Raw genomic sequence first — 22625 nt, forward strand, 5'->3', positions numbered from 1 at the left:
TTAGCACTTTGGATAAAAGCGCTATATAAATGCAGTCCATTTAGCAAAATGAGACTATGGGGAGATTCGATTGAGATTTTTAACCCGTGTGTTGTCTTCATATTATGCATGCAACCCCTGTCCACGGGGTCAGAAATGAGCCACCCCTCACCTCACTCCCCGTGATAAAGCCTCTTCATTATATCATAAACCCTAAAATCAATTTTCATGTAGAAACAACCTGTCACTCAGCATTACATTGGTGAATAACTGTTAAGTCTAGAAAGACTATTTCTTCAGGCCACACCACTCGTACTACGAAACACACGTCATAATTGATTTGTTTTTGCTGTAATAGATGTGTTGCGCTTTGATCAAGAAACCTTAGTTTATAAACTGCAGGGTTTAAAAAGACTCATAAGACAATCTTTGCACCCTGATGTTGTACCGCTTTTATAGAAATATATGCTGAATGCTGAATTCTGAAAATTCTTAATTTTGGGTTTTCACTGCTGTTAAACTCAGGATAGGGCGGGTTTTCTTCCTGGGGAAGTGAGGACAAGATGGGGGTTAAAGAGCCTACAGGATTAAACAGAACCTCAATAGATCAAAGTGGAAAAGCCAGGTGGAATTCTGTCACAGTATGGAAGAGCTTGCCAGGTCATGCAGCAGATGCAGGGACCCCTCTGGGTATTCCAAGCAGTGCAGGATATTCTCATGTTAGTAGGTGAATGGTGAGCACAGATTGGCTGAATGCCTCTTCTGCAAATTATGTACTCCTCATGCATCAAATCACACGTGTGAGACACAGACACAGACTGAGAGCTGGCAGGGACATAAGGTCACGGGCAGACAGCCAAGGTTATTAAGCTACAGCTCTGCCCGTCTCTGACGTACACGATTACTGGCGTTAAACCGGAAGGAAAAGCAGCCGTGTAAGCGAACGGGGCTGCTCGGTTCCGGTCTGGTGCCGACGCGTGGACATTCCACAGCCTGCCTCAGTCCTGGTGCCTTAACCCTCCAGAGGACCAGGAACACAGCAGAAACAGGCCTGAAGGGCGGCCCAGCGGCGTGAAAGGCCCAGAGCGACGCGCGCGCGACCGGGGGCTTACTTGGCCGATGCGGGGGAGGAGGGTCTCTTGCCGGCGCTGGAGGGCGGGGCCCCGGGGGAGGGGGAGGGCGAGCGGCGGCGGCCCGGGCCGCTGGAGGGCGAGGACGGCCTCTTGCCCCCCGGGGAAGAGAAGCGCTTCTCCTTCTCGCTTTTCTGAGAGCCGAAACGAGAGGGGGGAAGAGCATGGCGTGCCGTCAGTTACCCATAAGCCAGAGAGGCAGGAAAGGGCCGCGTACATTCAGACAAACCTGAAGACACACGCACACGTTGCAGACCGTCCTATAGCCACAGAAAGGGTCTCTGCGCCCTGATAAACACACTGGTGCGGACGCATGATGTCACCAGAGAGGCCGGGACACACGGGAAAGGTCATGTGATACGCGGCATTAGATTTCCTAATGAAATGTCAGTCGCTGGGCTTGTTTTAGCTGGGATCCCGAGCACTTCAGACTGCTCCGAGCACCACGGGCCTTTTCTTAACCTCAGGAAGTGAGGGGCGGGGAGCGGTGGGCGCCCCTAATTATACTCATCTATTTTTGCAGCTTGGGCGCCGCGATGAATAAGAAGGACGCAGCACTGCAACCTCCTGAGGGAACCCCAAAAAGAAGGGATTCTCTTCTCTTTCACCATCAGACCCTGCGCATTGCCAATACCCCACCATGACTGACTCTACTACACTCACATCATCTCCTACACAACTTTCCTCAATGACTGAATGAATGAAGAAAACATAATATTATATCTAGCGCAGTTCATCTTCCATTTTGACTATATTGCTGCTTTTCCATCTTTCCTGTAAGCTCCCCGTCTCAGTTGTTTTTTTAATTGTATTGACTGAGCTCATTAAGTACTTTTTTGTATGGCTTTAACCGTTTTATCATACACCTTTCTTTGTTCTCAATTTTCTCTATGCTAAGCACTTTGAGCTCAAACGCATGTTAAATCACAATATAAATATATAGCAATAAATATTTACACTAATATTATTAGCACACAATTATTACATTACAAAGCTCAGCACCCAGATTTTCTCTCCTCTTGTGGGAAGTAGGGCCCAATTTCCTTTTTTGTTACTGTGAATACTTCAGGGCCCTTCCCCTCCCAGCGAGGGAGGTTCCCCTCAGTGGCCATGTGCTCAGTGTCAGGGCGTGGTCGGCTCCGCTCTGCACTGTCTAACCCCGCTCCGGGCTCAGGCCATTGTGAGCCTTTGTCTCCAGTGCCAACAATGCCCTCCCTTCATGTCAACAGGAGAGCGGAAATAGACGTGCTTCACAAGGACATTGTGATGGCGAGGAGCAGATACTGGAATAGCCTGTTCCCTTTATCGCCCGTTTGGAGGCCTTCTTCTGTTCGTATTCAAACCTGCGCTGCTGGTACCAGGCTCCAGATTCTCAATCGAAGATTGATTGCTGTAGCCTGATAGCCAAATAGAACCAGACTTACACATACAGAAAGATCCTGTCGATTTTGCCTATTGTGAAAAACTGAATGATAATATCAAAACGGTAACGCATGGTGGTCTATTTAGCCTGGATTAAGAGGGGCATTTGAAACTACTTTACATATTTCCTGCTCATAGATAAAGGCATTAAGAAACCTCTTTATGAAGCCTTTTCCATGAGCCGCATACCAGCAGTGCAGTAAGCTTCACCTGGCTGCCCTCTGGGCCTAATGGCAGCATAAGGAAGCGCACAGCTTGACTGGTTTGTTCCACCAGTCTAGAGTGATATCACACAGTATGCATACAAACCCTGTGGTACTGGCTCAGCTGAAAGGGACTGAGCTTTATTTATTGGCCAGCCTCTGGACTCGAGCGTAACCTCGACCATAACGTTGACCGTAACCACGACCATAACCTTGACCGTAACCACAACCGTAACGTTGACCGTAACCACGACCATAACGTTGACCGTAACCACGACCATAACGTTGACCGTAACCACGACCATAACGTTGACCGTAACCTTGACCGTAACCTCGACCCGTGACCGCTCACCTGCGCGTTTCTGGCGGCTCCGTCGGAACAGCCCTTCTGCCGGTCGATGCTGTGGCTCCGCAGGGGCCCCCGGGACAGGTGCAGGGGGCTGGCCGAAACTGAACGAGGACAGAGGCGAGACTCTGGTCAGAGAGATGCGATTGGCGCGCGGCCAGCGGGAGGGGGCGGCGAAACGCGGGCAGGGTGGAGAGGAGGGGGGGGGGGGGGGGGGGAAGGGGTAAGGACAAGACACAATACAATACGGGCGCGTGTTAGAAAAGCAGACTGGCGTGCCATTTCACCAGACCGCAAAGCAAAAACAAAAAAAGCAGCGGGGCCTGAGGAGTGCTGTCTCTGTCTCTCGCTGTCTTTCTCTTTGTCTCTCCCTCCTTGTCTCGGTCTCCCTCTCGCTGTCTCTCTCTCGCTGTCTTTCTCTTACACACACACACACACACACGTGTGAGTGTGTTTGTAAGTCTACACCCAAACAATGCACTTAATCTTCTCAAATATCAATATATTTTGCACACAATAAAAGGCAGATTGAAGAATGTCCAAACATTGCTTTAATGGCTTTGTGTTGAGGCTGGAACAAGAATAATATAGTTCAAATCCTATCTGGCATGTTGTTGATTGAAGATTAAACATAAATATTTTCAGAGCGACACTACCTGGTTAAATCAAATCAAGACCTTTAATCTAACTACTTTCACTGTAGGAGAACGTAAGTGCACCCGTCCGATTTATGTGAGCTTGACTATAGCACTGGAAATACACGGGAGAGGGAGTGTATTTGCCCTGGAAAAGGTCAAATGCAAAACGCATGATTAATCTATGATTAAAAGCGAATTATTCTTCAACTAGTTCTACGAGTAGCTCACCGCTCAGCTTCTAGCAAATAAGATCTAGCGCAGCCAAAGGCAACACAGGTCTATTTTTTAAAAATCTCTTTCCCTCTGTATTGTTGTGTAGCACTCATAAATGCAAACTGGGTAGAATTTCCAGAGTACAGAAAACCACAATTCTAATTTTATTTCATTTCCTAACATGATCACTGCTCCCATAAGCACTGTTGCAAACAGTAAACAGCATTTCATGTCCTAGCTTCAGAACTTGATTAAGAATCCGATTGTGAGTTCACTGGTGGGCTATTCCCACACGGTCTCCCACAGCATCACTGCATTTGCTACACACTGAATGAAGTGGATGATTATGACATTTTAGGGAACATAGAACGTCTTCGAATTTGAAACCCTGACTACCTCCAGAGATAGTGGTGCTTAGGAAGATAGAACAAAGTAAGATAACACTAAGAATGTGGCACAAATGAAACAATAATAAGCACTGGTTTCATTTATTTCATGCTTAAAAACAAATGCTGCTTAAATTCTGTAAATTTGCTGTAATGTTACACATGTTGAGGAATTATATTCATATACACCTGATATTTTAAAAAGTTCTCTTTCAATGGCTATAAGCAGCCCCTGAAAAGTACATTCGGTTCCCACCGGGACAAAAGGCAGTGTTGGTTCTACTGCAGTTACTGCTGACGAATGCTTTCCAGAGGAAATGGGATGACTGGCAATATCTACTGCCAGCACTGACTCGGACACTAATTATTTCTGACTGTTTACTGAGCCATGAGAGATAAGCGTATAAATCAATCTGATCCATAAGCCCTTGCTGATACAGGATACTGGTGCTTACTCTTATGGTAACTTCCCAGAATTCATCTGAATAATGCGTTTCAGTGGTTGTGATTCAGACAGCTGATTCAAACACACTGGTTATGTTAAATAATGTTAAATACTGTTAAATAATGTAAAAATTAAAAAGATCAGCTGACTATAATAGGGCCGCTGTGGATAAGAACCTCAGGAAAAGCCTGTCGTCTCATTCCTAGTAGTAAACTCTACACAATCATGACATCAGGTCCAGTAGGAGTCGACTAAAACACATCCTCTAGATAATGCATGTGCTATGGAATATCTGGCACCCTAGCACACCAATTAACAAATTCACTTGGGACAACTTTTCACCAAAGCTTTTCACCAACTGACCTTCTGAAAGGCTTTTTTATTACAGGCTCTGCTCTGTTTTGTGCAGTAAACCTAAGTGAGAAGCTGTCATCCCACAGTGGGTGAGGACCCTGGTGGACCCTGCACAGAGAGGGAAGCAGTCTTAGGGTTAATAGGGAGTCACACAGATAAGCCTCTGGTTATCTCCTCCTGTTGCTGCGCACCTGGGCTTGCAGGTAATCTGCTTAAGAGGAAAATCTCCCGGGAAACCCCGTGCATGTGCAGCACGATTCCTCGTGCACGTGCGCTTGCACACACGCACGTCGGGGACGGTCTGCGGCCCGGGAGCGCCCCGGCGCTCTGCGCTCAAGCGCAGCGACCGCTCTGGCCTCTACGGCTCGAACGACGGCAGCGAGAACCCGACCGCAAACAGGGGAGCCGCAGAAACCGCGGCGACTCTCTGCGCGAGCGCGTCCAATGAGGCGGGACACCGCGCGCACGCAAGGCTGCGAAGTCTCGCGCTTCGCAGGAAGTCCGTGTGTGCAGCACCGAACCCGAACGAGAGCGTGCGCGCGCCTATGTGCGTCTGCTACAGTAAGCCATGCCATCGATCGCCGCGCAACACCAGCGCCGTGTGATGTCACAGGAAAAGCAGTGTCCAGAGGGAGCAGACGCTAGGCTCCCACTGAGCTACGTCCTCTCACCACCTCCCTCCCTCTCTCGCTCTCTCTCTCTCTTTACCTGCGGGGTCTGATCCTCCCGCTGACAGGGCAGCGCTGCTCTGGCTCCTAGCTAGTGAGGCCTTGGTGGGCGTGAGCAGGCGACTGGGGGTGCTGTTTTCTGGGGGCGTGGCCGGGGGGGCGGCGAGCTACGATGGCGGAATGCACACGAGAACCAAACACACAAAAGGAGAAAAAAAAAGACACACACACACACACACACAAAAAGGGAGGGAGGGGGTGGAAAGAAGGACAAAAGAAGGAGTGGTGGCATGAGTTAAACCCGGCGGGAGAGAAAATGGTGGTGTGAGTGAGACGGAGGAAGCGAGAATGACCGAGCTAATCGGTAATCAAAACAGTGTCAGCAATCCACTTCCTGCAATCACGTGGAATAGAACGGCAGTGCTTGAAGACGACGCACCGTGAAATATTGATAAAAAATGAAAGACATGCGGAGTTAGAGGTACCGGGCACAAGGCACAAAGGTCAGAAGGAATACCAAGATTCACAGGGTGTTCAAGAGCACCTGCGCCAGTCCAGAGAGAGTGTTAAATAGTTAGCACAAGGGTTATATCACGCAGCGATGTGAATGGAGCTTGAAATTAATTTTTTTTTTTAAATTCTCCTTTAAAATAATTAATTCATTTAGCACATGGATTTTCGCAGGAGAAGTATCTGGTTGCACATAGCACATACTCTTAAAATAACCAACCAGGTACTTTCCCTGGGATATAATTAAACCAGAGAATAGTGTTAGGTACCCTTCACTGTTAGGCCTCAGTGATGGGTGTGCAAGAGGTAGCACAGCGTAACAGGCTACAAAAATGAGTAACTCAGAGGAGTGGACAACTGGCAGGTTCAGACACTGGACACTTGTGGCGGTCAGCTAAACCAGATGTCATGATTTAGGCACAAGATGCTTACAACATTTGGATGGGTCAAAACATTCACTGTGCCCATATATTAGCCGATCCATATGCCTTATAGATCGGTGAACCTGTGCAGGTAATTTCCTTGAAAACAACACAAGTTACTCCCAGTTACATGTCACAGTGAGGGTGAGTACATTAAGTGCAGTCAGCCTGAGCAGTGGGCAGGGCTTGCAAGCTGTTTTAAAAGAGGCTTGAGCGATGCACATAGCATGTAAAATTTGTAGGCTAACCACCTTGCTCGTTCTTGATCCCTTTTCTTTCAATCTTGGGGGAGGGCAGTAGCCTGCCCCCCACCCCAGAAGAAAGGGAGGAGCTCCTCTTCTGTTGGGAGGGGCCTACAGACAGGACAGTGAGAGGTGAGCATTACTGCCCCTTCTGATTAGCATACTGTGTCACTTGCCATTCACTGTCTTATCTATGAAAATCCTCATGTACAACTCCAGAAGCAATCACCATCGTGTAAATGAGTTATAAATGAAATGCTGGGCAAGGGAAATCTACCTAATCCCTACAATTAACACTCAAGATTTCCATTAGTCTAACTGATATTATTAAGTCTACTATTGACAGGATAACATGAAAAATTCCCAGTAGTCCTGTAATTGAATAAGGGGATACTGTGACATAATAATCACATTAGGATGTAGTCCTCCATTAATGGAATACATCTGTCTAACTTCATTCTCAAAATAACTGAAATTCAAATATATTCAATCCAGTTTATTTCAGGTTGTTTGATATACTCCATGGTGACAGGTCTAAAGCTAGCTAAAGTGACAGAGAGCTGTGAATATTGCCACATATTAAAGGCTCCCATGGCAGTCACTATTCCTTCTGGGTCACTACATACATACACAATTGCATAAATCGCCATTTATATATTTCTAGCACCACAAGTTATATTAGCCATTATGGTTCTATGCTGGGATTAAATTAAAATGCTTAACTGCTGAAAAACCCCACTGAAAAACATTCAGTTAATTTATACATCTAAGAGTGACTAAGCTGGGTATCTACACAGTCCATTTCAGTCAAAGACTCATGAGTACAAGCCAACAAGCACTTAAAGTAGCTTCACTGCAATCTCTAAAAAATTTCAGGAATTTTTATGGACCCCAAAACTGGCCCGTGGGGGATCTCAGTAAAAGTAAGAGGCGTGTGCTAAAAGAGAGAAATGACAGAAGAAACCACTCCTGCACCTGTCTGTTCCACCTGAGGCAGTTTATGGGAGTCCTTTGCAGGATGCGAAGTGTTGCTGTGCAACCGACTTAGAGAGGAACTCCTCTGCTTAGTGCCTGAGGAACAGAAACAGTTCACAGCCTGTAACACAGAAACATATAGGAAAACCCACCCGACCAACATAAACAGGAAAGGATCGCTGGAATAAACACAGCAGGAGATAAGTCTGTATCTTTCTATATCATCGCCCCTTCTTACTGCTCGAGGTAAAGAAGGGATGCTTTTAATCTGCTACACAATGAAATCACTTGCTCTCTAACCCCACACATTGTGAGAGTGTTTAAATTCTCGATAAAAATGAAAGAGTCAAGACAACCTAACACTAACAAAAGGAAGCTGAGATGAAAAAACAATCATTAAGAAAAGCCTTGATCAGCAAGTGAGGCCAGCTACACAACAAAGAGAGGAAGCGTGTGTGCGAGTCCGCTGGGGCACCTGTGCGGATGCACTGTGATTTTGGGGGAAAAGGCTTGCTCTCTCTCTCTCTCTTTTTAAAGCACTCGGTCTTATAACTTTGGAAAGTAAAATGCCAAAACTCTGTGCACAATCAAACTGAACAGAAAAGGAATGTAAATCTCATTGGAACAGAAAACCAGGGTAATTAAGGCAGTGCGAGGACTGCAGAGAACAGTGTGATTCTGAGTCTCCTTTCTGGATCATTTGGAATGCACCGAGAGATTGTGGTGGTGCGCTTTTAAATCACGACATGCATGATTTCAACCGGTTCTTTAAAAACTGGCCTGTGGGGGGCGCTGCGTATCGAGGTTGAGTTACCAGCCTCCCACCGCCGCTCCGCAAGCGAATGCTTCGTGGTAAAGTTCCACCGCGAAACCTAGACGTGGGTGGGAAGAAGGAGTTGACGGACAGGGCAGGCGGTGCCTCTGTGGGTGGGACAGAGGAATAGGGGGCGGGTACACCTTTGTCAGGCAGGTGGCTGGGGGGGCGGGACTTACTTTTCTCAGGAGACTTTGCAATGGTGGCGGAGGAGGAGGACAAGCGCTTATTGACGACCGAGTCACTCTGCTGTTTGAGGTTTGTGGCTGACGTAGAGCGCTTATCAGCTGGAGACATAGAGAGACAGAGGGAGCAGAGCCTTTAGGGCTGGACCAGGATCAGGGGCAGGACAGGAAGAGGGAAACTGTCCACCGCCACCTGCAACTCAGGCCCCGGCTACAGTCTACTTCTCTACGCACCGCACAGCAACTAAAAATGCATACCAGGCAGAGATCTCGCCTAGTGGACAGTCGGATTACTTGTGCCTTAAAATAACATGCATACAAGTTCATTTCTTTAATTGACCACACAGCAAAACGTTCAGCATTAATTCAGTTCTTAACAGATAACAGTTGGTCCCACTCAGTAATGTGTTTTAACACTGGATATTTTCCTGTGTAGAACTGTACTGTTCTGACTGAGGACTTAACAAATAAGGGTTGTTCAACCAACAACTTCATTCCGTCACAATGAGAAATAAATGATTTAAGAATCTATGCCTATTCGTAGTAATGTATATACAAACTTTCAATAAAATGTCATTTAAAAAAAATGTATGAGCATGTATGCATTAAACAATGTATTTTTGTATTGTTTTTATTTTATTTTAAACCAGGTTTCACTGTAATCTGATTACAATTTTAAAATTTCAGTAAGTGATGAGAAATTGTTGGTCAACTGAAACCCATTCTATGCAACCCATTTTCTTTAAGGTAAGCAAGTGCATGTCAGGGGAAGTTCCATTTTCAGTCCCTACAGCTGTTAATTAAGGCCATTCCATTTGCTGGAAAAAAAAAACACAGCATGTTTAATCTCAGTCCACAACCATAGCGTACCAAGCTTTTAAGTAGGACCACAGCTGTTAGTGAACAAAAACACTGAAACCAAAGGTTAATAAATACAACCCACATGGTTGGAATTTTCAAGTAAGAAAACGTGCACAAATTCATCAAACATTGCTTGCGCTTTACTGAGCAGGGAAACGCACCAAAAAAATAAAAATGTGCCCAAAGTGACCCCTGACCTGGAAGCACTTTGAGGAAAGAAGAAAAGGTAGTGACTGTGATAATAGGAAGTGGGCATATTTAATGTGAACGAGGCAGGCGGGGTAGAGTGAAACAGAGCCATTAGTGAAGCGAGGGGGGTGGGGGGGAGAAGGCACAGAACCAATCTGCCCAACAGGCAAGCCAGTATAAACCACCTTCTGCGGACGCTTTCCTGCGGGACTTGACGGGAGAGGACGGTGGGAGTACCGTGGCTCCACCAGTGTCACCTGCAGAAGAAGGACTTTTAAAATGGAGGCAGAAGAGACTGGCTTCTCAGTCACACCCTGCTCGAGACTGAATCGGCAGCCGTGCCAGCATCAGCAGGATACCATCATCACTGCCGGCTTCTAAAGTTGCAGTGAATCATCAAAGAAGAGGCACTGAAATGTAAGAGAGCTTCAGACCACGCGTATAGTAAAATATAATGCCTTCTTTTCTATACATACTAAAGCAATGGTAAGCAGTCTCCAGAATAGGGGGTTAACAAGGGGAGCTGTATTCAATTCTGGATTTCATGCCAAAGTATACCCTGAATTATTTAATCATCCCAATTATCAAATGTCATCTGCCCTTTTAACTACATTTTATTGATAGGCATATGGCTCATCACTGTTCTGGTGCACTTATATGAAACATTGTCTAATCGACGATTGAACAGTTGGTGAAAGCAAAAAGTAGCATACCCACAGGCCCTGTGGGAATGGAACCGCCCAAGCCTGCTCCAAAAGGCATTTCCAAAATACAAGGCTTTTCTTTCCGGATGCCACATAGGTGCCCTTAATCTCTTACGCACACACTGCTGTTTTATAACCCAGCCTGTTACGCCAGAGGCCAGGTAAAAGCTAACAAGGCCAGTGTTTGAAAGGACACTCCGAATGTTCTACAAAGTCACTCTGAATCACATGTGCAATGGAATTTATGCACTTAGGAAACCAAATAAAATAAAAAGGCATTTCAGTAGACGCCTTTGCCCACCCAAATGAAAATAGCTGAAAACAGACACACTGGAGCTCCATGCCCCACCCACTGTTCCAGAAAAGTCCACCTGCAGAAAGAACCAGCCCAGGGTCCACAGCTGAGCACCTGCACTGTGAAAGGCTGACTGAAGGCTTGCGGACCAGCTCAGATTTCCACAGTGAGAACATTGGGAAGTGGGACCTTTAAAATGGCGGCCTGAGACTCGGAGAGTGTGAAAAGCAGAGGAGCGGCGCAGGACTGTAAGGCTGTGGGTGAGGATCCTTACCAGAGTCTGCGGTCAGGTCCCCTCCCCAGGACCACCTCTTCTGCCTCTGATCCAGCTTCTGACTGCGCTCTACGGAGCGCCGCAACACCGCCTCATAATGCTCCTGCAAGCAGACGCACACACACACACACGCAGACATGCACACACACACATACGAACACACACATACACACACAAACACACGCCCGCACACACAGACACACATACACACACAAACACACGCCCGCACACACAGACACACACACACACACGCAGACATGCGCACACACATGCGAACACACACATACACACAAAAACACACACGCATGCATGCCCGCACACAGAGACACGCACACACACACACGTGAACGCAGACATGCACACACACACACGCACATGTAGACATGCACACACACACACACGTGAAAAAGCGTGCACACACATGCGAACACACACATACACACACACGCATTCCCGCACACACAGACACACATACACACACATGCACGCATACACACAAAATACCCATACACACACGGACAAACACACATACACACACACACGCGCACGCACAATCACAGAGGGAGAGAGAGATGAGAGAGAGATAAACTTGGATGTATTCAGCAGTCACTGCTGGCAATAAGCAGAATTTCACACAGACCTACACCGGCTCTGCACTGAGCCGCAAACCATTAGCAGCTACCACTGCGCCAACAAAAAACAACTGGAAAAGCCATTTCCCAGCTATAACCGTGGTGGGCGGCTCAGAAAACTCACACAGGTCAACAAAGGAAGCCAAAACAGAGCGAAGAGAGAGACCCGTCCTTCCCCGGTGATATTTCTGTTACTTTTTAAATGTTATGTTTTACGGTTTTTCCGCACCCTGCCAAAGAGCAATCAGCAGGGCCAGTCCGGGAAACATCTGCACAGAGGCTGAAAGGAAGGAAGTACAATCTACAAAGCAGGACCAGGCTATGACTCACAGGATAACATCAGCCCCCACGGCTAAAACGAGCTAAAAGGATTCCTCTGTAGCTAAGAAATATCTGATTACAGCTCGACTACAGCGGCCTCAACCCTTGAACCGGCGCATGACCGGTGTGATCAAATCTGCATACGACAAACAATTTGGCACAACATGATCGCTGTGATCACGACAGAGGATAGCTGTTCAGCTGGAAGCACAACCTCAAATGCTAAAACAGCAACAGCAATTTCATTTAACTCTGCACTCTACTGAGAGCATTCATAAAGGATGTTTATTCACTAACTGCCTGAATCTATGCCCCTGAATATTAGGTTATGGGTCATGTCTATCAGCAACTATCAAACTCTGCATGCCTGAATTGCTGCTCACCAGCCAGTGGAGGGCAACGAGTGAGGACATGCGGGGGCATGCGTAATGAAGGATTAGTTCTGATTCCCCACTAGTTTGGCACGTAGCTCTGCCCGCTGACTGTGAGCAGCGAGCTCGAGATCGCCGCCCTGGTGTTCGGGAGGACTGCTCGCGCTCACCCGCTCCTCCTCCTGCTTCAGCTTCCTCTTCTCCTCGGCGGCTACCCTCCGCTGCACCTCCTTCCTGCGCTGCTCCTCCAGCTTCTTCTGCCGCTCCTCCATCTGTCGCTCGTACTGCTGCTTGGTCTTGCGCTCGCGCTCCAAGATCTGAGACTCCCGCGAGGCTGGAGGGGGCAGAGCGAGGGAGGGAGCGAGCACGCGCGCGCGCCGGCCGCAGGTCAGTGACACGCCCCGGTCGCTCAGAGAGACCGCCTACACTCCTGTCACTCAGACACGGTGCTAATGGCTAACTTCTGACGCCCCTCTGATAGCCCTGGCTGTGAAGGGCTCATTACCCTGAGCTGATTAAGCCTTTGATTGGCTGGAGACAGAGGCCCATAGTCAGAAGCCTAGATTCAATCAACGCTGAATTACGACACAGTTTTGCGAGTTCATTTCGTCAAATCGCTGAACTCATCAAACTGTGTTTCTGTTGGAAACACTAATCAAACTGCTGAAAATGCAAACTGGCACAAACGTGCGTGTGTTTCCGAGTCAAAGTTCAGGACCAGCGCTGATTGGATTCAGGCCCGGGGCAGAGAATGCGGGACTTTGAGAGATTAGCGATGTGCAGTGTTCCTTCCTAACGTTCCCTTCGGCTCCGTCGAGGTGGGGCGGCCCGGAGGTCGCCGCGGTTACCTTGCTGCTTCTCTTGCTCCTCTCTCCTCTCCTTCGCTACTCTGAGTTTGTCGTCTATTCTTAGCGCTGCTCCATCAATGACTGCCAACAGACAGAGCACAGTGTCATCGTCAGCCCACCCAGTGGAGGTCACCCCGTGTAACCCACTGCAACTGCTGCTGTCAGCACAGCTTAACAATCCTAATTATGCTTACAACTCTACTCTGGTACTCACCTGCAGCAATAACACCTCCACATATTAACCCACTGTTAGTGACAGCAGTTTTAATGCCCCTTAATAGTAAAGCTCTATTCACTTTAGCAATGCCTTGTCTGCTCTGTGTATTAACACTGTAAGCACATGCCTGATACATGCCCACTCAAATCAGGCCCATAATTTCTGCTTGATTAGTCTTTTTTGAACTAATTACAATTTTGGCTGCACGTGGATAGCAAGCAGTGCGGATTTTCCTGAGTAGCGGATGGCTGCCAGCACAGTGAATAAAGAGCTATTCAATAATGTAATGCGCTAACGAAAAAAAGCTGCTGCATGCTGCTGGACGTCAGTGAAAACTACAGCGAGGGAGACGTGGAATAAGAGGGACGCAGTGCCAAAGGTGGGAGCGCCAGTGTGAAAGCACGCCCTGCACAGAGCCAGGGAGAGGCAGGAGCTGACAGGGCTGGGGCTAGCGCATGACGAGAGCTCATCGGGTCCCGTTCTGCGGCATCGCACTTGTAATGTGTGTCAGGTTCCCATGCAGCACCGAAGACATCAGCGGCAGTGATGTGTGTACAAGGCTGACTGCAACCAGAATATCCTGTCTTTTCCGGCTAGCTACTGCGCCTGACACACAAAGTCCACAGAAAGTCCAGGCTTTATACTGCAGTTTTATAGTCTATATTAAGCCAGTGCTCAAATTAACTCCTGCTTTGTCTTTGTTGTTTACTGCATTAATAGCACACAGGCTTTAGCCACCGTGGATAAGATTATTAATAGAAAGCACCTTAATCTGATGTGTGCAAGTGTGTGGCAGTTACACTGTGGGTTACATCATGCCAGTGTTGAAGAGAGAGAGAGAGACAGAAAGAGAAGGAACCAGGAACCAGGAGAGAAAAACAAATAGCAGGGGCGAGAGAGAGGGCGGAAAGGGAAGGAGAGAGAGGGAGCGTTACCTGGACGCGCTCCCTGGATTTGTATCGTACAGGCTGTGCCCTCGGCTTCTTCGGAGCCTGGGCTGCTCAGCGCCTGGCTGCGTCGCTCGTCTGCCTGCGCCTGCGCAGCTGCAGCTGGGAACACGAGGGCACAGGGAAGACAGCGTGTCATTAACACACGGCGACAGCATGCTGTTAACACACGGCGACAGCGCAAAATACAGGGCTGGAGCAGTGGAGCCGGCTGTGGGAGAAGCTTCACTGCGAGGGCCTACCAAGGTTTCGGCTTCTGACTGTATAAGATTGTACAGGCCACAATGTCACCTATTCATTTATTTGACAGGGACAATGGGCATCCACTAGGCTGTCCCAGAATTAGCTATCAAGCTAAATTTCATCTATTATAATGTGGTATAAAATTTCAGAATTATAATGTGTGGGAAAGAGGCTGACCTCTGCACTGGATCAGAGGCCCAGGGCCAGGGTGGGGTAGGCCCTGCCAGTTGTTTAGTAAACTGAAGACAATACCCCGTTACCCCATACTACTTCCTCTCTGACAAAGCCCAACCCCTCCCCTTCTACTTTCATTCCACCCCCCCTCCCACCCCACCCCCCAAATCAGGCACCAGAGCTGTCCAGGGCCTCTGCCTTCCACCTCTCATTCAATTTGGTGCATTCTATAATGAAAAAGCTCCATGAACAGCAACAGCAACAGCTGCCAGGGGGAACAGGAAAAGTAGTAAACCCTCCCTGTAGTCCGAGCAGCTCCCTCCCCTCCCTCCCTCCCTCCCCCCCCCCCCCCCCGCCCCACTTCACAAAAGCCGCGTTTCCACCAAAATTACCCGGAACTTTCAGTCCCAGGAACTACTTTACCAGGAACTAAAAGGTTCCTTCAGCCAATGGTTGTCTGCGTTTCCACCGGGGTCTAAAGTACCGCGAAGATTAGGCAAATTAGCCCACTGACGTTGTCGTCGGTCCATCTGTCATATGATTTCTTCTGTAACCCCATACTACCACCGATGTAGCCTACATTATTTTCTAATAACCGGTACAGCCCGGAGGGGTTTATTCCACTTATATACAACGGGTTACCAACAATGACTATATATGGTTACTTTTGTATTTATTGATTTTCATATATCCTCTCAAACACATTCATTAACAGCAGAAAACATGCACACGTTGTAAACAATTTGCTGTTTTATTACTTTCTCGTCGTCAATTCCATATAGGCTAATCGCAAAATGACAAGAATAGAACGAAAACTCGGACTTGCGTGAAAATGTAAATTAGTAGTGGTACAGCCACCGTTTGCTTTCCTTCGAAGTTACTGCTAGCCGAGCAGCGAAGTGTGCCCTCCAGATGCGAACCATGCACCATAAATGAGTCCATAGTCTTCCTGGTCTTTTCGTGGAATTGAAAAATGGCAGTAAAATTGAGTAAAATTACAGCAGTCTGAAAAAGCTAAAGGGAAGATTACTAGAATTAACCTGTTATTTTACCCGGATAAAAAGTGCGGAAGGTGATTTCCAGTTTGCTTGTACTGTATCACCAATGTTAATTATGCAGAACTACCGCATACCTCACATAACTGTATCAAACGTTTTGAGTCAATTACAACGGGCTAACAAAGAAAATCCGGAAGAAAATATTCAGCAACCGAATTAATCCGTTTGAATGTTTTGGTAGCCTACGTAATATGCTGTCCCAGCACGAATGCTTAGCATTTTATAAAACGAATACTAAAGCAAGAAAAGAACAGAAGAGCACACGTTATAATTCCAAGACGTTGACAGGCTATAACCAAAAGTAGGCTACTGCGCCGCATAACATACAAGTTTGATTTGAAGTTATTATGAAAATAAATTGGTTTGCCGCTGCATATTTTCAAACAAGGCGGGTAATGGCGGAAAATAAATACAACACAAATGCTACGAGTACTCGACCAATCAGAAGTGTTCAGCGCTGCAAGCTCCACCCAAAAGGTTCCTGTACTTTCGGAAAGTACTACCCCCCGAGCAGGAACGTTTTGGGGGGTAAAACAAAGCCCCCAGAACTAAATTTAGACCCTAGTTCCTGCGGTGGAAACGCACTGAGTTCCTCAAAAGGTTCCTAGTTCCGGGGTATAGTTCCTGCGGTGGAAACGCGGCTAAAGTCATTCTGCTGATGGGGAACAAATGTGAAAGACAGGGACTGAAATTTTTTTATTTCCTGCTGACTTTCGCTTCTGGCTTGGTTTCTTGGTTCTCTGCAGCGTACAGTAGCCCCGGGAATTACAGTTATCCACATGTAAAAACCAGCACACACACACAGGAAAATGGTCCACAATCGAACAAAGGGAGGCCACCGGCGGACGGAAACTCGGTCCAGAACATAGAAATGGGGCGATAACAGACGACCGACTTTTAAATTCTTACCTGGATGATCAAATAAAAAACTGGTTTGAATGAACTCCCACCAACATTTAGGCCAGTTCAACTTTCTCCCTACAGGGTACAAAATTGACTTATTTTACTAATTTTACTAATAAGTCTGGGTGATATTCATCAGTAGAAGAAATAAACAAGGAAAAAACTACAGATGAACAAAATATAGGCTAATTTTCTAGTGAACTTTGCAAGCTCCATGAAGATAGATCTGCCTTCCTGAAAATGCTTGGTTAGGCAACATCAAATTTGATCAAATAAATGGGGCTGCCTGGTGGTTAATCCTACTAAACCACTGGGCTTCAGTGTATGATACACCACATGGTGTGGGACTGAATCCTACTAAACCACTAGGATTGAATCCTGGCCAGGAAGCATAACCGGCTGTTGCTGTGTTATTGTTATTGAACTAACAAATGCTGATTTCATCACCAAGAGGAATGCGGTTGGAATCCATCTGCATTTGTTGGTTCTAAACATTTTTGAGTTTCAGGAAGACATGGTCCAAAATGTTCTGTTCAACAAAAAATGTACTTAATTTTGTTGCATAATACGTGGTCCTAATACCCATATCTGCTGACCTCTTCATTTTGATTTGCTACCCACCTGTTGCAAAAGCTCACAGTTTTTCCCCCTAATTGCTACATGGCGCAACACACAGATTTCATGGGCAGGCCTGTCATGGGCAATACCATGCACCACACCATTCAGTACGGTCACATAAATATCATAGGTTCCAAAACTAAAAAAAAGCAACAATGTCTTTAGCCTGACACCCAACAGCACATCTAGAATCTGTTCAAGGTCTTAATCCGGCCACCATACAATGTTGACATTTGTAATAAATAATTGAACCGTTTAAACTGGAACTGATCTACAGAGTCTCTGTATGTAAATTTATAGGTCTGACATATGATCTCTAGTGAATTTATATCCAGTGTCTGGCTCGCAAGGCTGACACTGCTACAACAGAATGACTAAGCTCCATTTCCCTCTCCAACCTGAAAGGTCCACTGGCTTTCTTCTCTCTAGGGGTTTTGCCATACTTGTTCCTGGTTATGGCTATACACTTTGTTGTACGTCGCTCTGGATAAGAGCGTCTTCCAAATGCCTGTAATGTAATGTAATGTAATGACAGAGACAAGCGGATAATGCTACATTACTTCTGCCAAATGAATACAGCCCAGAATAACTAGACAGTGGACAAAAAGACTGTATTCCCCCCCCCCATCTCATGTCCTGGTGAAAACCTTTTATTTTATTTTATTTATTTTTTGCTTTGTCATATGACTTTACTTGAAATGCCCAAGTCAAAAAAAATTGTACCATAGAGAGAGAGTAGCTAGCTAACCTGTTTTTCTGTAACTGTGGGGGTCACTGACATAACTGGGGATCGGACTTTTGGAAACTGAAGTTCCGGTTCTGAACAGAATTTGGAATTTCAAAAATTAAAGTGAACAACTTTCCACGGTCACATCGTTAATCACGTGGCAGCTCACATGACAGGAGCTAAGTGTTTTGTTTTGACCAATAGAATAAGCCGATGTTGCACATACCGGCTGACATTTCAGTGCACTGCACAGGAGGTCAAAATGAAGTAACTGCATTGTGCACAGTCTATGCTTCGAGCGTAACCACCTCAGTACTGACAATTACCATGCTGTCCCATGAAAATGCATGCAACTTGGCCCCATTAATAAGAAGTGAGGAAAACAAAAGGACGTGAGAGAGAAAAACTATTCATTTCTTACTTTTAATATATTAAAGAGACGGTCTTTTATGATCTTATATTATTAGGCTATGCAATACAAATGAATGGCCAAGGAAAATGCAGTGAAAAATATAGCCTAAATAATGTTATGATCCACTTTCACATTCTCATTGCAAAAAAGATAATAGCATTCTTAACCAGCTAAAAATGATATATATGTGAAAGATGATACAGGACTTGGCCCCGAAGGTACAGAAATATTTTCTTATTCTGCCTGGATATCACATGTCAAATTGTTCCTTTTGAGAAAGGGCTTATCTAGAGGGAGGTGTAAAGATTAAATGTGCATTTTTGCACATTCCGATAATGTAACTGCTTATACAGAATTTGATTTATTTTTTTTTATAGACTATGAGAATATATAACCAGTTCCATCAGCCTTGACATTCAAACTCCTTTACTTGAAAAAGCATTATAAATGGATATGAAATTAAAGGTATGACGAAGCCAAAAAGGTTCAATCAAACCATGTCAACAACATGCTCAAATTGGAAATGACTCGCCCCAATTTCCAACACTGGTTTGGTTGGGTGAAAGAGGAACATGAGCCAGTATTATAGCCAGTTAGCCTACAGGATAGCCACTGCTTACTCATTCTGGCTATCCTGCAAGTCTCCTTACATTATTACCCCTTTAACCGATCATATCCCTTACATATCCCCAAGCTACAGTTGTGTCGGCAATTCATATTTTTTTAGCCAATGTTATTCCCCAATTTTCCTCAAATTTGTAATTCATAATTGTATTCGTAAGCTTGTCCAATCGGCCCCTTTTGAGAGCACAAATGAGCATGTGTCTTCTCCCTGCAGTTGACCAGCCATTGCTTTGGAGGAGAACACTGAAAGTGCAGCTGGTGTGGGTGGACTGCAGCCTCCCAATCGAGCAGAAGAGTCACTCAGGCGCAGGGAGGCTGGAACACTCCAGCTGACCACAACCTTCCCTCCCTGGGCCACGCTACAACCAATGACAACTACTAGTCAGGTGACTAGACCGAGAACCAATTTACTGGTTTAACTTTAAATTTAAGCTGAGCATCATTCTGTGAATAAATTCCTCACAAGGTTATGTAAATAACAAGTGTTAATGACTTTAAATGACATGAAAACAACCTGCTTTTCAGAGTTGAACAGACACATCGCAGCCCTGATATCTATTAAACAAATTGAAATTAGTGGCACACTATGAAAACCCAGCAGACTAAAGTCTCTTCGGGCATGGCTTAGGTAGCCCGTGCGTCGCCTGCAGGGTTTCGGCTGTTCTCAGGTAGACAAAGTTCCAGAACAGCAGCTCATAATGACAGTCTCATAAATATTCAGAGACCCCTGTGCTCCGCACTGTTGCTATGGGGGTAACTGTGCAGAGTGCAGCACGCAGACCGGCTGCAAACTAAAGGTCAGGGAACGCAGGCCTCCGCAATGGAGCTCAAACGGGCCCCCTGCCACCTGGGCAGCTAGCGCACTCCGCAATGGAGCTCAAACAGGCCCCCTGCCACCTGGGCAGCTAGCGCACACCCAAATGACTGGGTAGCTACGGTCTCTCTCTCTCTCTCTCTCCCTCTCTCTCTCACTGGTACTATATCGGTTACACTTGGGCGTTTCAAGTAAACCCACATGACAAAACAAACAAAAAAAAGCTGAAATAGCTTCTGTTATCCAAGATAAGTGCCGGTAATGATGCTCATGCCCATAATACAGTAAGGATTAACACCTTACGCATTACTAAAAAATGAAGAATAAATTGTTGTAAGCATTTGAACTGACTGTGACTTGCTTCTGTATGGCCTGGGTGCACACCTTCAAATCCCCACTAACAGTAGCTGCTTTCCATTTAACTTCTTTACATGACGGTATCTTTTTCTCAGGCTCAGCCCCTTGACAGCATAAGCGATATGCGTGCCAACATTGCTCACTCCCTCATGACTCCCTGTAGCAACCGTATTCGCTTTAACCAATCAAAACAAAAAGAAATAAGACGATTACAGACCTCTCAGTCATGCAACATTAGCAGGAGCGGGATAGCGGTGGTCTGTGCCTCATTCTACCACACCCTGATTAGAGATAGATAGGAAAGCCTGAAGTGCGAGATCTCGCTCCGCCTACATCAATACTACATTTTACAAAGGAATTTAAATGCTTATTTTCAGCCCCTGCCCGCAGTCTGGTGCTGTGTGCAATTAATGACTTTTTAAGAATCATGTGATCTAAAAGGGCTCATACATTATTTGATAAAAGAATAAGCGAAAATAAAACATCTCTCAGACAATTTCACTTAAAAGGTAGGCTATATGCATCAATGCAAACAAACCATTTGTGACAACAGAATAAATTCATATTTGGTCATATGCAGTAGTAGGACTTGTATAAAAGAAATCAGTAATTGTAGTGATTTAAGCCAATCAAATCTATGGAATCTTTACTCAATTACATAAGTTATAAATGGTAATGCTTACTATTTTCCAGTCTGTTCTATGAAAGACTCCAATGAAAGACTACAATGCATTTCCTTTTTCAAACAATCCTGCAATATCACCCTAAAGAGCTTTGCTACAGTAACTTACTTCAATTTGGACTCCGTAAGAGTAAGTTACGCATGATGCAATGTCTTTACCCAGCAAGATCCAATCTCCATCAGAACTGCAACCACTGACACCCCTGCATCGTACCATCACGGTCTCCCTCTAAATTCAGTGGCTTCTCACGCGAAAGCACCTGAAAGCTCGGACATCAGCCCAGCCTGCTTATGCCCTCTTTAACCTATATCACACTCAGAACATGCCTTCAGAGAACATGGGATTCGTATGTAGCCTTATAATCGCAGCCCGTTTACAACCGGCTCTTCCCGTTTCACTTATCAAGTCTACGGAGTTTAATGATGCTGTATACCACACACAGAAGAGCTACTTCATCCTGATGCGCTGCACAGAATGTCAGATGCAACAGAAACAAAAACACTTAAACTGGGGCCAAAACAAGACAAGTAGAGGACAGAAACGACCAGACGGTATTTTGTCAACATTCGTTTTTACTGTTATAACAAGGCAATGCGAATGTGCTTTGACTCGAACTAACAAAACAAAAATGGGCTAAATCTAGGCTACATGCACACGCTGCTTTGTTTTATCAAGGTAACCGGCTCCCTTTTTCCACATACAGGGTCATCACTGCAGTAAGCTATAGGCCGTTTTGTGTACTGCTCTGTCTGCTGCCCAATTTCCGATTCAAAGCATCTGCAGTGCATAGAGGTTCTCTTAAGGAAAGGCACAGCAGCGCAGAGAACTGCATAGAGTGGCCGCATGCCAGACAACCACAATGAAACTAAACACAAATGCAGATTAAAAACCCTCTCAGACACACACACGCGCGCCAGTGTCAGCTCACCCTGTGTGCTGTGCTGTGCTGTCCGGGTCCCGGTCTCTGTGCGCAGCTACGGCGGCGGCGGCGGCGGTGCTAAGTGCGGAGCGGGAGGCTCAGCGCCACAGCTGGCAGCGCCGGGAACGTGGCTGCGATGGCTAACAATGCGGCCCTTCACAGCGCGCAGCTGCGACCGTATCTCTCTCTCTCTCTCTCCCTCCGCCCGCCTCACGCGCGCACAAAGCAGATCTGTCCCGGATTACGGGGACGCGTTCGAGCGGCCGCGAAAGCCCGGCTATTTATGGCGTCACGGAGACGGCGGGCTGTCAATCACAGCGGGAGGCCGAACGCGCTCTCTGGCCGGCAGACCACGATGAGACCGGGGAGTGACGAGCGGTGTCCTCTCCACAGTCTGGTCCTTGTCACAACCTCCTTCCAGCTGCCTGTTAATGGCTTAAAGAGGTCTATATCCACAACATGGGGAAGGGGAACCTCTCCAATAGGAACCCCCGGCTCCACA

The 22625-nt window shown here is 46.4% G+C and overlaps 1 protein-coding gene across 8 annotated transcripts in view; it reads right to left on the reverse strand.

Annotated features, from left to right (window-relative positions):
- Positions 1-22625, reverse strand: part of LOC118236733 (ensconsin-like) — a 40236-nt gene that overhangs the window by 12211 nt on the left and 5400 nt on the right. For 2 of the 8 annotated variants that reach the window (XM_035435323.1, XM_035435322.1), the window contains exons 2-11: positions 14580-14693; positions 13428-13508; positions 12750-12913; positions 11256-11358; positions 10168-10239; positions 8927-9034; positions 7934-8029; positions 6968-7069; positions 3087-3184; positions 1092-1243 (exon numbers count right to left, since the gene is read on the reverse strand). In XM_035435323.1, the coding sequence (XP_035291214.1) occupies positions 1092-1243; positions 3087-3184; positions 6968-7069; positions 7934-8029; positions 8927-9034; positions 10168-10239; positions 11256-11358; positions 12750-12913; positions 13428-13508; positions 14580-14693 (1090 nt within the window). Of the gene's footprint in view, positions 1-1091; positions 1244-3086; positions 3185-6967; positions 7070-7933; positions 8030-8926; positions 9035-10167; positions 10240-11255; positions 11359-12749; positions 12914-13427; positions 13509-14579; positions 14694-22132; positions 22472-22625 lie in introns of those variants that run through there. The other 6 variants (XM_035435328.1, XM_035435325.1, XM_035435324.1 and 3 more) reach the window with 6 other exon arrangements.

The sequence above is a fragment of the Anguilla anguilla genome, chromosome 9 (genome assembly GCF_013347855.1).
Source record: "Anguilla anguilla isolate fAngAng1 chromosome 9, fAngAng1.pri, whole genome shotgun sequence".
In the NCBI taxonomy this organism is placed as follows: Eukaryota; Metazoa; Chordata; class Actinopteri; order Anguilliformes; family Anguillidae; genus Anguilla; species Anguilla anguilla.